Source organism: Protopterus annectens, chromosome 1.part2 (assembly GCF_019279795.1).
Source record: "Protopterus annectens isolate FY-2018-M chromosome 1.part2, PAN1.0, whole genome shotgun sequence".
Taxonomy (NCBI): domain Eukaryota; kingdom Metazoa; phylum Chordata; order Ceratodontiformes; family Protopteridae; genus Protopterus; species Protopterus annectens.
Genome location: NC_056727.1, coordinates 694134115 through 694150848, shown reverse-complemented (window position 1 = coordinate 694150848; position 16734 = coordinate 694134115). Strand labels below are relative to the sequence as shown.

The 16734-nt window shown below is 40.0% G+C and overlaps 1 protein-coding gene across 2 annotated transcripts in view; it reads right to left on the bottom strand.

The window, feature by feature from the left end:
• The window catches only part of TTC27 (tetratricopeptide repeat domain 27), a 2723583-nt gene extending 2708658 nt beyond the window's left edge, over positions 1-14925 (bottom strand). The window contains exons 1-2 of one of the 2 annotated variants that reach the window (XM_044058498.1): positions 14834-14925; positions 14118-14263 (exon numbers count right to left, since the gene is read on the bottom strand). In XM_044058498.1, coding sequence (XP_043914433.1) covers positions 14118-14223 — 106 coding nt within the window. In that variant the 5' untranslated portion in view covers positions 14224-14263; positions 14834-14925. Of the gene's footprint in view, positions 1-14117; positions 14430-14833 lie in introns of those variants that run through there. The other variant, XM_044058490.1, reaches the window with a different exon arrangement.
• Positions 14926-16734: the final 1809 nt, after the last annotated feature.

Genomic DNA, 16734 nt, shown 5'->3' with positions numbered 1-16734 from the left:
ACACTCCTCGGGATAATAAACTTGTGTGGGGAAGCAGCTGCTGGTTTAAGTCTCTTCAGGACAAGGGTAAGACCTTATAGGAGCTTAAACAAGTGTTTGTTTCTCCTGCGCCTAAACTTGAGATAAAACTATTCTGCTAAGCCAGCCTTTGTTCATAGGTTCATAGGTTCATACTAGGCTATCTGCGCTAGGGCATTTATAAGCCTAGCCAGAGTATGTTTGGTTTTTGCCACCCATTTTAAATTAATTTTGCTATGCCCTTTTTCGAGGTTAGTATACTGTGCCTCTGTCTAACAGTGACACAGAAGTGATACCTGGGGTAAACCTATGATCTCCCATCCACTCATCAAGATTCCTCTTGAAGAGAGGAAATGAGGGACTCTGCCTAACCTGGACTGGGATTTTATTCCAGCGTAAAGGGAGCCTCTGGGTTATGAATCTGTCCCTCCAGCATGTCCTAATTTATTTCAGTGCTGAGGTTCAAGTCTATCGAGCGTGTAGCTCGATGGGATTTGGATTTTTTGAGGTGCAGCATGTCCCTTAATTCCGGGTTGGACATGGCTTTATACGTCAGGCACAGGTCGCCTCTGAGCAGGCGGTATGCCACTGAGTAGAGCTGGAGTTTCTTTAACCGGGCAGCATATGGCATCTGTTTGAGCCCTTTGATCCTCTTGGTGAGGTACTTTTGGGGTCTTTCCAGTTGCTGCAGGTGTTTGGTAAGGTACATCCCAAAAGGGGCATTGTACTCGATTATGGGCCTGATGAGGGATGAGTAAAGAGGCACGATGACCTCCCCTAATCTAGATGTGAATCCCTTCATGATTAGGTGGACTATATAAAATGTTTTTCTAACCACTTTGGCTACGTGGTTGTCAAATGAGAGATTGCTATCAACTTGGGTCCCCAGGTCCCTAATGACTTCTTCTGTACTTAATGGATTACCACCTATGTGGTAATTTGTGGGCACTTTGTTTTTGCCAAAGGGGATGACTATACACTTTTTGGCATTTAGCTTGAGGCCATGGCTCTGGCACCAGTTGTCTGTTTCTATGAGGCCCTTTTGAAGGATGCTTGTGTCGGCTGGAGAGTCGATTATGGTGCCCAGTTTGCAGTCATCTGCGAACTTGGTCAGCCACAGTCCTTCTGTGTTGGCCTGTACCTCCGAGAAATATATACCGAACAAGAAAGGTCCCAGGACTGAGTCTTGTGGGATGCCACTTGTAACTGGTTTGGAGTCTGACATGGCTCCAGCAATTCTAACCATGTGGGTTCTGTCCTCGAGCCAGTTTGCAACCCATCTAGTGACATAGGGGTTTAAATTTAAGCTAGCGAGCTTATCTATAATGCCCGAGTGGGGTATTGTATTGAAGGCTTTTGCGAGGTCCAGGTAGGCTGTGTGGACCACCTTCCCTTCGTCAATGGCCTTGGTGACTGTTTCAAAGAAGTCGACCAGGTTTAAGAGGCAGGATCTGCCCTTAAAGCCGAACTGGGTAGGATCCAGTGTCTGTAGGTCCTCAATATCTTTATTTATGAGGTCTCCTGCTAAAGGTAAAAAGGGTGGTAAACCGGCTCCTCCTCCTAAGGCCACTCAGACCGCAAGGATTCAGAAGCCTTTCTTTCCTGACAAACCAGGTGCTATCTGACTATCTACCTATTCTCAGCCACATTCTTCTTTCTCTTCTCCTTTCTCTCTCTCTTCCTATTTGGCTTTGAATTACTCAGGATTCATATGTTCCATCAATCATTCATCAAGGGTACTTCATGATGTGGAAATCCCGTCCTCCTTTTATGGGCATTCTTCAGCCTCCTCGAGAACAACAACTTTTCCCCCAGAGATTCTTCCAGATCTTTTGTCTCAGGGTACTATTCAAGAGGTGCCGGTGTCCCAAACGGGGCAGGGGTTTTATTCATGAATGTTTCTAGTGCCCAGAAAAGAGGGTACTTGGAGACTGATTCTAGATCTCTCTCATCTAAACACTTTTTTGAAGGTGCATTCCTTTCGAATGTTGTCTCTTCAGACTCTTTCCCCTTCTGGTGTCTCTGGATTTCAAGGATGCTTATCTCCATATTCCAATTCATCCTCTTTTCAAGTAGTTTGTGCTTCCCTGTTGCTTCCTGGCATTTTCAGTTCTGTGCTTTGTCCTTTCTACTCCTTCATGGGTGTTCACCAAATGTCTCACTCTTGTGAGTGCTTTATGCAGGCTTCAAGGGATCCAAATATTTCCTTAATTAGAAGGCTTGCTGATTCAAGCATCCTCTCCGAGATCCTTTTGCAAAATATTTGTTTTGCCATTTCTCTTCTTCAGAGCCTGGGGTTCACAATACACTTCAAAAAGTCTTCTCTGACTCCCTTCTCAGGATCATATCTTTCTGGGTTGCAGGATTCAGACAGTGCCAATGCTGGTATCCCGGTCTCCTCCAAAGGCCTTAGCTCTCATTTCTTGCTTTCAAACTCCTCTTCCCCTGGCCTTCATTACAACCAGGGAGTTTCTGAGGGCTCTGGATTTCATGGCCTCCACCATTCCGATGCTCCATCTGGCCAAACTCCATATGAGGAAGTTCCAGTGGTTTCTGAAGTCAGTGTGGCTTTAACATACACACATCCTCTAGACTTTATAGTTCCTCTTGTTCCTTGTTTCAAGATGGAACTTCTCTGGTGGATTCAGCAGTTGCAGTTGTCACTAAATCCAGGGCTCCCTTTTCATCCCCCTCTTCCCTCTCAGGATCTGTTCACAGATGCTTCAGCTGTGGGATGGGGAGCAACTTTTGGCTCCCTGAAGGAATAGGGAGTGTGGTCACCTCGTCAGCAGAAGGAGCATATCAACATCAAAGAGATAAGAGCTCTTATGCCAGCTCTTCAGCCCTTTCATCCTCTTTTCTCTCTGGAGCCTCTCAAGGTATTCACAGATAATGCCACAGTTATGTAGTATATCAACAAACAGGGGGAACAAGACCTTACTTTCTTTGCCTTTTGGCACTTCTGGTAAGGGATCGGGCTGTTCAGTATCAAGTGACTTCAGGCAGGTTTATATCTCTTAAGATCAGAACACTGTGACAGACACTCTGAGCAGGTCCTTCACTCAACCCCATGAATGGATGCTTTACAGGGATTTGTTTCTGGACATTGTTCACCAGTGGGGTACTCCTCAAGTACATCTCTTTGCCTCCCCTCTGAACAATCAGCTTCCTCTATTTTGTGCCAAGAGTCCCAGGTCCTCTGGTATGGAACGTGGACACCCTCTCATTTTCTTGGAAGGGAATGTTTCTTTATGCATTCCCTCCCCTTCCTCTTATTCTGAACGTCCTGTTCAAGATTCAACAGGATGCTCCCAAAATCTTGTTTGTGACTCCCTTTTGGCCACAACAGCACTGGTTCCCTCTACTTCTGCATCTAGACAAAGGCAATCACCACAAGTTACTTCACAGGGTGGATTTACTCACACAAGACAAGGGATCTCTCATCCATTCCTTCAACTGACACTGTCGGTGATAGGGGTTGGATTCCTCAGTCACCTTTTTCTGAGGATGTGCTGCAGATCCTGCAGGAAGCCAGGAAACCTTCTACTAGGAAATCCTTCTTATCTAAATGGAAGAGGTTTTCTATTTGATGTCTCTCTCGTAACCTGGATCCACTTACTGCGGATGTTCCTTTGACTCTCTCTTATTTGTGTGAGTTGCTCAATGCTGGTTTGACCTATTCTTCTAAGGCCCACTTATCAGATCTTTCAGGATCTCTGCCTTTAATTCCTCCTTTAGCTTTTAGATTTGAGGCTAAGCAATTTCTTAAAGGCATCCTTAATATTAGACCTCCCAGGAAGCCTGTTCCTCCTCCCTGGAATCTTAATTTTGTTCTGGAGAAACTGACTCCGGCTCCTTTTCAGCCTGCTGTTTCAGCTTCCTAGCAACATTGTTCTTGGAAGAGAGTGCTATTGTTGGCTCTTACTTCTGCCAGACAGGTGTCTGAGTTGCAAGCCCTTATAGCTTTATCCTCCTTTTCTGATATTCCATGAGGACATGGTGTTCTTGCGTACTCATCCTTCTTTTATGTTCAATGTGGTTAATGAGCTGCGACTTAAATCAGTCTATTAATTTGCCTACTTTTTCCCCTCTCTGCAATCTGACAGTGAGAAGGGTGCTGCATACTTTGGACATGCACAGACAGCTCAGATTTTATTTGGATAAGACTAAAGCTAGCTATCAGAAAATCTGATCTGTTGTTTCCTTTCATCCCAGGTCTTTTGGATTAGCCGTTTCCAAGCACACTATTTCTACTTGGATTTCAAAGGCTATTTCTTTTTGTTACACTTTTTGTGGCAAGAGACATCCTTCTTCTGTAAAGGCTCATTCTACTAGAGCTGTGGCTTCTTCTGGTGCTTTTTTCAAGGGCTTACACCGATTCTATTCTTGAATCAGCTACCTGGACTTCTGTGCATACCTTTACCAAACACTACAAGTTGGATGGTACCTCAGAACTAGTGCTGGTTTTGCTAATGCCATTCTTCATAGCTTCTTAGAGGGCTCTACTACTGCTTCCTCCACCCAAGTTTCTTCTTGAGCTTTAGCACTCTCCCATACATGATGAATACTGCAGCGGTGAATGTAAGGACATAGTACAGTTGTGTAAAATCTTACCATAACAGTAGATATCCTTGCCTTTACCGCTGCATTATTCACTCCCTCGCTGCATTATTCACTTCCTCCCTCCATTCCCAAAGCCTTTTTCCTAAATGGATGTGCAGGTTTTCTTTGGTTTTCCTTGGACTGGCATTCCTACAGCGGCAATTAGTTCAGAGGAAGGTTTACCTGAACGTCACTTTTATGCTCTACGCTACATGAGGAGCATCTGGGTGACATTCAACGTACCTTAAAGCAATGGTAGGCTTTGGTAGATTGGCCAGATATCGGGCTTCCATGGTAGGAAATCCCATACGTGATGAATACTGCAGCGGTGAAGGCAAGGACATATTCTGTTATAGTACGATTTTACACAACTGTGCTTTCTGAACAGCATTTCCCACAAATTATTTCTAAAAAACACACACATCAATCCAGAATTTAAGCCAATCTATGTTTAAAATGTGCACAGCAAAATAATCAATTTGAATTGCATTCTAGCTGCTCACGTAGTTATGTTTACATAGCTATTCTGTTACAGCATAACCTGAACCAAGCTTTACATAACAAAACAGTTTTCAGTTTCTTCTTAACAATGACTTCCCAAGTCTCTGATATGATCCAGTACTTTCTGTTACAATAACTTTATGCAGTTTGCCTAAGTTGCGCACTTGTAACATATCTCTCATCCTCTCAGCAACAGACTCCTGGAGAAAGATTCCAAATCAGATACTTCTGAAAATAGCAATACTACTGATTTAGTATGCTCACAAAATAAGACTACAAGCATCCGAAGCATTTCTCCCAGGGCCTCCTCTGAAAATGGGCTCTGTCCCAGTCGGACGTTCCCGATATAAATAAAATGAATTACTATTCATTTTCTAAAGTCTTTAATTGAAATAAATGTCATTATTTCTTCATGCAAATCCAACACTTTTCAAAAAGTATTATGGATTGTGGTATGTCAGAGAAACAGTATGAGCCAAAATTAGGGACACATGATCTGGGTACTCAGGTTGATGGCAATCTGAACTTTGACCACCACTTATCCACAGTAGTAAGGAAACCCTTCTATATGGCACATCTTATAAGTAAAGGCATCGCATCTAGCTCTAAGAATGTTACAATTCCATTATAATCAGCCCTCATGAGACAAATAATTGAATATGATGCTACCTTTTGGATGTACCTCACCAGACACCTGCAACAACTGGAGAGAACAGAGAGGTTTCTTACCAAGAAATTACACAGTACACAAAACGACTCTTATGCAGAAAAACTTCAAAGCCCTGCCACTGTATTCAGTCTTCTACAGGTTGCTAAGGGGTGATCTGTGCCTGGCTTACAAGGCAGTCTCCGACCTGGCACGGATAGAAATACTACACATTCATAAATCAAACTGCAGGAGGGTCACTCGCTCCAGGTATCTTAACCTGGCCTCTGACATGAACATGTTATGCTGGAGAGATCAATACATCTCCCAGAGACTGCCACTTCTTTGGAACAAGCTTTCAATTCATGTTAAACAAAGCCCCTCCCTGACCTTTTCAAACGCAAACTAGATCAATGGATGAGTGACCGCAAATTCATTCCTAGGGTAGTGCCTGTGTCTCCCAAATATGCAACATCATCTAGAAGATTTAGGATCTTTGATTGGAAGTATTTACATAGGTATTTTTATACATCAAACAGACTCCAAAGAATTTTTCCTCAGATAAACAGCAAATGTTGGAGGTGTGACAGGGAATAAAAAGAGTTATTGGGAACATATTTTCTGGGAGTGTAATGAGTTGGAAAACTTTAAAGATTCCCTGCAGACTGCTCTGTCAGAGATACTGGGTGAGCAAATTGAAATTTTTTTGACCTGATACAGAATCGGAATTGCCTAAACATAGTAAGGCCTTGCTGAGTCTAATTGTGGTGGCTGCTGAAAAAGCAATTAGTAGAAAATGGAAATCAAAGTCTAAACCAACTTTACTAGAAGTAGTGAATATAGTAACAGAGATAAAAAAATGGAATTTGGATCTTTAGAAAAGGATAGGAGCAAATTACATAGAAAAAAAGGGAATTGTAGGAACAATATATGTAAACGAGGAATGAGGTTTAAAAGAAGCCAGGATATGAATTTGCTATGGAATATTTGATGGACAATGATTGGATAGATTATATGCATGTTTGCAACTAGAATTATATCAATATAGTTCGTTTTCATTGGTATACATATGAATGCCCATGTCATATGTGATAATAAAGATGTTTCTTGTTTAAAACTAAAAAGAGTACAGTAAAAAAAAAAACAATTCAGCAGAGATGAAAATCATTGTTTTGTAGACTTAAGTGTCATTTTTACAGAACACCTGTGATATGAAACAGAGGGCACTCTATCAAGCAACAGAGCAACTGTTTTAAAGTACTTTTGTAGTGGTGTAGAATGGGATTCTTCCACAGAGCGAAGTGGTTTCAGGAGATGTGTGCGGATGTCTACTCTAAACTTGAACACAATGGTGACTCTACTTTACAACCAGGACATGAGACATTCTATACTAAACACAAGCATGTTTACAATTCTAACTTGGGCCGAAGATGGTAGGGCTATCTGCCCTAGAAATGCCCGTTATTTACAATTAGACCTTGGGTTGAGGAGGCAGAATGGAAGAGCACCCATGTCACATTTTTATGTCTGGGATAGGTGAGAGCTGGTTGTGTTGTATACGACTAGCACATTTTGAGTGTTAAGTGTTTCATAAATGTGCATTTAAACAATAAAAAAAGAATAAAATCGAAAATGTCTAAATATTCATTTCAAAAATCAGAATGTGTTAAATACTGCAGCTTTCCTTAATGCACATCATATCATTTTTTTCTTCAATAAACAAACTGAAATTTCATCTGAAGCAGCTGTGTAATCCTTGCAAAGGTTATGCTTAATGGAGAAATCACATGCTGATATGAAGAGATTCATGAAAAAATATCTACCACATTTAGGAGGTACAGGTAAGGACTCTCCATTGACAGTTTTACCTCTAATTAAGATGTTGGTGTTACCTGCCATAGGCTTACATAAATGTGCAGTTTCAAATAAATATGATTCTTTCAGGGGGAGCATTATTTTGATGAAGATTTCAATTGGCTGGAACTTAAAAAATTTTAGGTATCCAAAAAGCATGTGCACTATATACCAGACTTTTAAACCCATTGAGGTAACCAAGAATTAGCCTCTTTTGCAGAGCAGACAGCAATATAAAATCTAGTGACAATATAATTGTACCTTATCATACAAACGTTTAGAAATGATTGCTTATTATATAACCTGATTGCTTATTATTGTACAACCTAAACTGTCTTAACTTATAATACCCGATAATCGTATCATACAATTGCAGACATTACAATTGTATCTTTATTTCATTTAGTGCATAATGATTATTATTCACTCGTGTAATTGAACCATGTAAAATGTTGTCCATCAAATTTTACTACTGTGAAGCTTTTTAACCTGGCAGTCGGTTGAAATGGTGCTTTGCTCAGGCAGACTACCCCAGTTACTTAATGAATCTTACTAAGTGTATTTTCACTCTGTCTTGAGCCGTTTGGTATTTCTTACCCACAGATATCAGAAACTTCAATAATTAAGCTTTTTAAAATTATTTTATGGAAATTTACTTGATGCTCTCTCAGTACTGGTAAATTCCTCTTATTCTCCTATAAACATGTTTTACTCCTAATATTCTTGATCTTCCAAGAAGACTTACCGGTTCATTTTGTCACAATATTTGTTAACTTGCGACTTCCTTCCTGATTAAACTGTCACAAATTTTCTTAACCCTAGAAATGTCAAACTGTAAAATAACAAGTTTAGCTGTATATTGTTCATCTGCCAATATGCAATTTCTTTCTAAGCCTACATATCAAGACAGATAAAAATGGTCTTTGGGCCAGCCCACTACAAAATTACTCACTGACTAACTATATAAAACACCCTGTCCTTAGAGAGGACTTATTCTTAATCCTACTTGTACCACATTGGTCTGTCACAGAATGAGAAGATGCATAATTGAGGTCTGATGTACTTTAGATAAAAAACAACGCTGCTTCTTTACTGACAACAGAACTGGCTTATATACCTCTCAACAAAAGCAAGAATGCAGCAACAGCCTGCCTGAAATAACTAGCAGTATTGGCTTAAACGATATCATCGGTTTTCCATAATGTGTGTGTGTTGGGGGGTGGGGGGTGATCAAGACTCTTAATTTGTTCTAAATTCTGGATGGGTCTACAAACTTCCAAGCAAACTGACCAAATGAAAAAGCATTACAGCAGGTCTTGCCATGTAAAGCTGCATATCTGTTTAAACCTACAAAAGCTAATTTTCACAAAACAAAACAACTAAAATATTAAAAGGAAATACAAGTAAACACGAGTCAAACAATAGCTACAACCATTTGTCCACAGTAACTTGAGAATACAATAAATACAGACATAAATATACTCTACATTTGCAGGTTATGCAGTTATTGGCACAAATAAGCATCTATATGCACAGCATTAACTTTTTACAGCATTCAAACTATATTCTGTGCAATAACGTCATGTGCACACATTTTCTTTGGTAATAGCACCTACTGCACAAATGAGTCAGCCACATTTCAGGTAGCAGCTTCCTTATGAAGTGTATTTAAATGGCAATTCTTTTACTACAGTTTAAATAACTAGTCAGCTTTTGGTCACTGCAATGACAATCTGGTGAAAGAAGAAAGCCCCAACAGTAAAAGGTATTACAGTGTTTTCGTACACTTCCAGTTTTAGGAACTTTATATAAAAAAACAGGATTTCTGTAAATAATGCAGCTAATTATGTTATCCTCAGATTACTACTACTACATTCAGATGTTAACTTCTGAATACGAACACTCACAAATTCATTCTGTGAATGTTAATAAAACATTATGTATCTTGGACAATACCCATTACAGTAATACATGTCTGGGCAATGAGATATGTGAATGAATGTGTTATATTGCATACTGGTCTCACCTAAAAGAGGAAAAAATCTGGCAACCAATCACAAATTTCTACTTCTAATAATAGCTTGCCATATATTATGCACTCATGCACATCTACGTATTTAACATTTACAGTAATGCCATACTACTTAAATTATTTAATAATAATAAATACAATATACTTAACAAGAGAAAGAACACAGCAAAACATTTAGCACACAGACAACTGTGACAAAATATTGTAAACAAAAACTTTACCCCCATCACTGAGATGTGTTGCATAATATAATGGTATGATTACCAGGTGACTGTGTACACAGCAAGGAAAATATATCAAAAAGATGCTGATGCTGCACAGGCAATATAAAACATAATGCAACAACAAAGGTGGGACAATGTAGGCAACATCATAATAAGCAGTGACAATTCCTCCGAATAACACTCCACAGTGTTAGATGTTAGTTTTCTAACACTGCACCCAGTACTTTTATAGCAAACCTCTTCATTTAAATCACTTTCCAGACCCTGTATGCGCACTATCGTCTCCACTGACACCACCAAACATGTCATGGGAAATTAAGTATCCAAAGTTACCTGGGTAAATTACCAAGCAACCTGGTCCACACTAATCTTAATCTGGGGTTCAGAAATGAGCCAGCACAGCTAGGTAATAACATTAAGGGTGTATGAACTGCACCGTCACAAAATGGATCGGGCATTCTGCAATATCCAGTCTACTCTAAAATGGTACTATGCTGGAACTTAGACCATCCCACCCTTCCTCATGAATGGAAGCAATCCTCAACATGTGCAACCTTTCCCACTCTCTAGCTCCCTATTTGGATCACAGATTCATTTTTATACCATAATTAGTTACAGATAACAATTCTAAGACTGGACCATGCTATATGACAATGATGAAAAGCAGCATGACAGCCACAGAGGGCATGGCTGAAAAAAGGGAAAAGGATATGGTAGTCTCAACTCTCCTTTAAATAATTCTTTATAATTCCTTGTCTGGTTGTCTTATAGGTTAATAGGTGGTTACTAGGCTATTGGCCCAAGTGCCACTTTAAGCCTAGCCAAGCTTACCCCAACTTACCAAAATATTGCTGACATGTCAATGCCCCAAGAAATTTTACAGTTACAATACAGGCTTGCACACATCAAGCATTCAGAGGCTGCCTCTATCCATTAGACACACAGATGCCAAGCCAGGGTAAATTTGCAATTTCCCATCTACTGGTCCAAATTACATCTGAATAGGGTTAGTGAGTTTTGCTTCACGTGGATAGGAAGTCTATTCCAGAGAAGTGATAACCTTTGAGACACATACTTGTCCCTGTAACGTGTCCCGCTTATGTCACAGACGAGATTTAGGTCCTTCAAATGGTTATTTATTTTTTTATGATATTTGTTTTGTGTATGTGCAAAAAAATCTATTAGTGTGGGATCACCGGATTCCTTGTAGGCTAGGGATTGATCACTGCACAGCAGTTTGCAGGAGACAGTGCACAGGGATGGGCTTTGAGACAGTCCACATATGACTCGTTGTTCGCCCCCTGCAGTCTTTTTATGAGGAACCTCTGTGGTCTCTCAAGCTGTTGCAACTGTCTGCTCAAGTACATGCTGAAGGGTGCGTTTTACTCAATGACTGGTTTGATGAGGGCAGAGTACAGCAAAACAATGAAATAATGACTTCTTTGGAACTGGATGCCATGCCCTTATTCATAAGATGTGCAACACAGAATGATTTTCTCACTGTAGTAGACACTGGTGGTCAAAGATCAGGTTACTATTAACAAGGTTTCCCAGATCCCTGACCACAGGGTGAACTTTTAGTTGTATATTATCAATGCGTTAATTTCCAGGGAGAGCAGTCTTTCCAACGTGAACTATTATGTTCTTTTTTTTCCCCACAGAGTTTTAGTCAATGCCTCTTACACCAGTTGCTTATCTGTGCCAAGCCCTCTTGAGGGTTATCTGTGTCTTTAACCGATTCAATGACCACACTTAGTTTGTAGTTGTCTGCAAACTTGGTCAGCCAGAGGCCACTGACTTTTGCCTTGATTTCAGAGAAGTAGATACCAAAAAGGAGAGGCGCCAGCACTGATCCCTGTGGGACTCTGCTAATGAGTGGCCTCTCTGTGGCAGTGGATTCCCCTGTCCTAACTTCTTATGTCCTGCCAGTGAGTTATCCAGCTATCCATCAGGTGACATATGGGTTTATGCTTAATTTTGTAAATTTACTCTACAATGGCCAAGTAAGGTATTGTGCTGAATACTTTGCTCAGGTTGGGTGAAGCAGTGTGCACTGTTTTGTCTTGCCATAGCTTTAGTGACCTTCTCAAAGAAGTCCAAAATGCTAAGTTCATAGGTAGGTACTACGTTATCAGCCCAAGGGCCTATGTAAGCCTAGCCAACAAGGTTCCCTGGCTTACGCCACCCAAGAAAGTTATTTTCCTGTACCACTGTCGAGCAGAGACAAAGAAGTGATCCCCGGGTGTATTTCCTATTTCCCATCCACTCATCAAGAGTTTTCCTAAAGAGTGCTAATGAAGAACTTTGCTTGACATTGATGGGTAGCCTGTTCCAGAGTATGGGAAGTCTCTGGGACAGGAATATATCCCTCCAGCATGTCCTGTTTATTGTGGTGACAAGGTTTAGGTCCCTAGAGCGTGTAGCTCAACAGTGGTTATAGCTTCATTTATTTTCACTGTTTTTGCATTTGCACAGATACACTAAATACTCTAATGATTTTTTGTTACGCATGACTCTTTGCTAAAATGCGCCTTACTACATATATGAGCTTTATCTGTCACCTGCTTTTAGTGAATGTGTGTGTTATACATATAACTATATAACTCATCATTATATGTCTGCATGCAATATGCAAGTATTCACATACAGAAGTCTGCATATACACACAAACATCTGTGTACTAGCATATACAAGCACACACACACACAAAGAGAGAAGATGCACACATATATACCATATGCACATTTTCTGTATGTCACAGTGAGTCTGCCTCTAGCAGATGCTTCAGCATTCAAGGAGCATGTCTTGCATTTTGTACCCTAAATTAGCCATGCATGGCATGTTTCCATAAAGGCTGCATTTTCTGTATCCAACACCCCAATGCTGCATGCACTGTGTGTTGCTGTTGGCACTGCCTCTGAAATTCTGCATAACGGATTTTCTGCACTTAATGCGCAAATCAGTCTCTTTGAGCACCATAAGATCTTCGTTAAGAAGGTTAATGCAAGTTTGGTTTCCAAATGGCAAATTTCCATTAATGTGTCAAAGCAACTTATGTCACAATGCTTCACGGGCCTACTGTTGCATTTTGCACTGGAAGAATAAATTCCATTCTGTAACTCCTCCCCCACCAATATGTGCATGTATACACATGCACACAGCACTCTTTAAGAGTAAGAAATCTAGAATAAATTATTTAAAACATGAAGTATGACAGTTCAAAGAAGTTTCATCAGTTTGCTCACAACACCCTCAAATTCTAAATCCTATTTAGTGAAAAAAACGGAAATGCAATGCAGGTCAAGTAAATTGCAGACAGCAGCTTTTAGCTGACTACACAATTTTGTAAGCCTACTAGACAGCAATTAGCTTAAAGTATGAATGAAAGTTTAAACAAAGCAAAAAGTTCAAAAGTTACAAAATAACCATCTAAAGCCTTTACAAAGAACATACGCATGTCTTCATTGCAAAACTGATATGAAATCTATGCCCGTTTTTGCTATTATTGTTGAACCTGCTGATATCAAAACTGCAACACACATATTCATAGGAAAGTTTATACTAACTTAAGCCAGTTACTGCTATTACTGCTGAACCTACTACTGTTAAACAACGCCTGACATGGGAATAAAACATTACCTCTCTGCATATATTTACTAGAAATCTCAGGCGCTCTTTCCTAAAGACTAAAATGTCATTTCGAATCAAAAGAACACCCAATTACCTCCATGTAGATTTAGTTTACCCTGTAAAATTTCACATTTAAACTTCCCATGCTGGACATTTCTAAACGTAGCAATCCTAAGAACGTTAAAACAACTCAGTCTTTGCACATGTAACAGATGGGTCAGGTGAGTGGGTCGGCGCTGTTAGGAGTGATGCTAGGGATGCTGAGGAGTATCTCTAGCAAACACGCACGCACCCAAAATGCATGAACTTGGCATTTAATGTGACAGAAGGTTGAAACACAGAAACAATGCAAGTAGTTTCAGCACGCTTATTTAACATACACAATAACTACAAATAAGCACAAACAAGCAAAACGTTGCAAGACGTTCTCAAAAGCAAACCGGTGGATCCTAAGAATACCATACTTCATTGCCACAGATAAAATATTAGACATGTCTCTTCCCGTTTCAAGTACCCACTCATGAAAACACTTATAAGAAAAAATAAATAAATAAAACAAAATCAACATTACAATGTCACACTCTACAGGTTCTGATGATCCGTGACTTACCTGTCAGAGACTTCTGGTGCTGAAGCGATTCCTGGAACTCGGAAGCGGTTTGAAAACCCCTGAGCACAGCTAGCTCGACAGACCATATTTCAGGATATGCTGACATTCCCTGTCACAAGATATTTCCTTCTTTCAGAATCACAAACCTAATAGAAAGGTATAGAATTTATGACACTTGATAACGTTTTCTAAAATGTACACTTAATCTTTCTGTTGCTTCTACCCATGTGCTATAAACAACTTAAGTGAGCAGCCATGACAGCAGCGCAATGCGTTCTGGGATAACTTTTTTAACTCTCTGCTGGTTGTGAACTGTAACTGTTTACCTTAGGTACCGTTCCTGTTGCTACCAGTGTTTCTGAAGTCTCTGTCATTTTAACAAACTATCACACTTTCAATATTTTCGTAGTCTAATTCTTTGACCTAAAGGTATTGTATTTGCTTCCTTGTTTCACAAATGATTTTGTCAAGATTGCACATAACTCTCAACTATCTCTGATTTTGGTACGTTTCCCTGTAACTCCTCAAGTTAATGGTACTAAACATTTAAAACAAACAGGTCTCTGATTAGTTCTGAAAGTGACCCTGATTTCTGGAGATAAGCGGCTGAGAGTTATGTACACTGCTCCATCCACATCCCCTGACATACATAACAATTCTGGGGGGGGCATTTGTGTGAAGGAAAGCCAGACAACGATGATGATCATCGTAGTCACCTGTATCTTTCCGCCAGGGTGCTGAAAAGGAGGCTTCGCCACAGAATTGATCCTTTGATTTAGGACCAATAATATGGATTTCGTACTGGACTTGGAATGTACATTACATTTTAACCCGTCCCTCTTTACGGAGGACTCGAAGAGAGGACAGTCCCTATTTGGACATTTGCATGATCCTGCGTGGGGGGGGGGTACATAAAATGGCAAAGGTCCTAAGGTTTTGGGACAAAAAACGTTTCCTAAGTTCCTTCTAATCGTTGCATAAAGCAATTATTCTGTATCTGAAACGTATTAATATTATATGAAACAACGGTTCTACAAGAGTGAACATTTGTTTTGACAGAATAATGACGTCATATGGTTTGTACTGGTTGTTGGTATCGTTTGTGCTGCAAAATTTCATAGTTCCTTAAAAATGCCGCATTCTGGGAGTATTTCTAAAGGTGGCAGCCCTAGGAATGTTAGATCAACTCTTTGTCTTTTCACTGGTATTGGAGGGGGTCATAGAGTTTGTCAGTACTATCTGTGTTTGTGAATTTGGAGAAGGACTGGCCTTGTGCAACCTGAAATATTTTATGTGAAGTGAAACAATTGTGTGGGTGAGCAGTTTATGACTCGCCAGTCCTGAAGGGAGAGAGATTTATTTTTACTTATACATTGTGTTGCCTGGGTTAGTTCAACTAGGCTAGCAGCCTCATTTCAAGGGAAACCATTGGTAGTAGTCATACTGACTAGGGGAAATTTGGCCAAGGCACTGGGAAAATTCCCCTATTCTTTTCAGAAAGTATTGTGAGATATTTTATGTCCATCTGAACTACCTGAAGCTCAGGCAGATGGGCTTTAATTTAATATCTCATCCAAAGGATGGGATACTCAGGATTGCAGTACCCATTTATGCTGCACTGTAGTGTCAGCATTGGAAAAAAAATTAATCCACTTATCTGATGTTGGAATAGAACATACAGTCTTTTGATCTTCCAGCATCACAGGCAAGCTTTCTACTTGTTAAGTCAGTGACATTGGCTGCAGCATCAGAGGATGTGGGCTTAGTGTTCCAGAGCCAGTGATGGTAGCTATCATTGAGCTTGTGAGTGAGAGCACACACACATCAGAGGGAGGGAGGAGAATGCTCTTGCAGTGCTATCGGTGCCAATATCATCCCTGTAGGTGGGGTTTGGGGCCATACTAGGAATCTCCCCTCATGGCTGCCAGTGTGAAAGCCATGCCACAGACTTTTCTTGCTTGGTGATGGGAACAAATGGACAGTGGCAACAGCTTCATGGTCATCTGGCTCAGTGACCATAAACATGACAAAAAGGCTCAAGTTGTGACCTCATTCTTAACACCTTTATTAAATTATCACTTAAGACATAGGCAAGCATACATTAAGATAAAAGAAAACAGACCATATTAACATGTTTCCAGTTATGTACATTTTACATCACATGCGTTCTTTTTTATAACTATTATCAGTCCAACATTACATAAATTGCTCAATTCCTGCCTTCCCTTAAACCTCACTCCTCCTCCTCCTCAGTATTATTATGCATGTATTGTTCCCACAAATTCCATTTGTTTCTGTGTAATTTGCTCCTTCACTTTTTAAAAGATCCCATCTCCAGTTCTTTTATCTCTGTTACAATATTCAATACTTCAAATACAGTGGTTTAGACTTTGATTCTATCGTATAGTAATTGCTTTTTTTGGCAGCCATCAGAATTAAACTTAACAAAGCCTCATTATGTCTATGCAATTCAGATCCTGCATTCCAGCTCAATGTATTTATTTATTTATTTATTTATTTATTGACTTTTGTTTACCGGATCATCCAACTGGGCATTCAGGCCCATTTTTCAGAGGAAATCAGGGAGACGAGCTCTATTAAAGTTACAAAAATAATA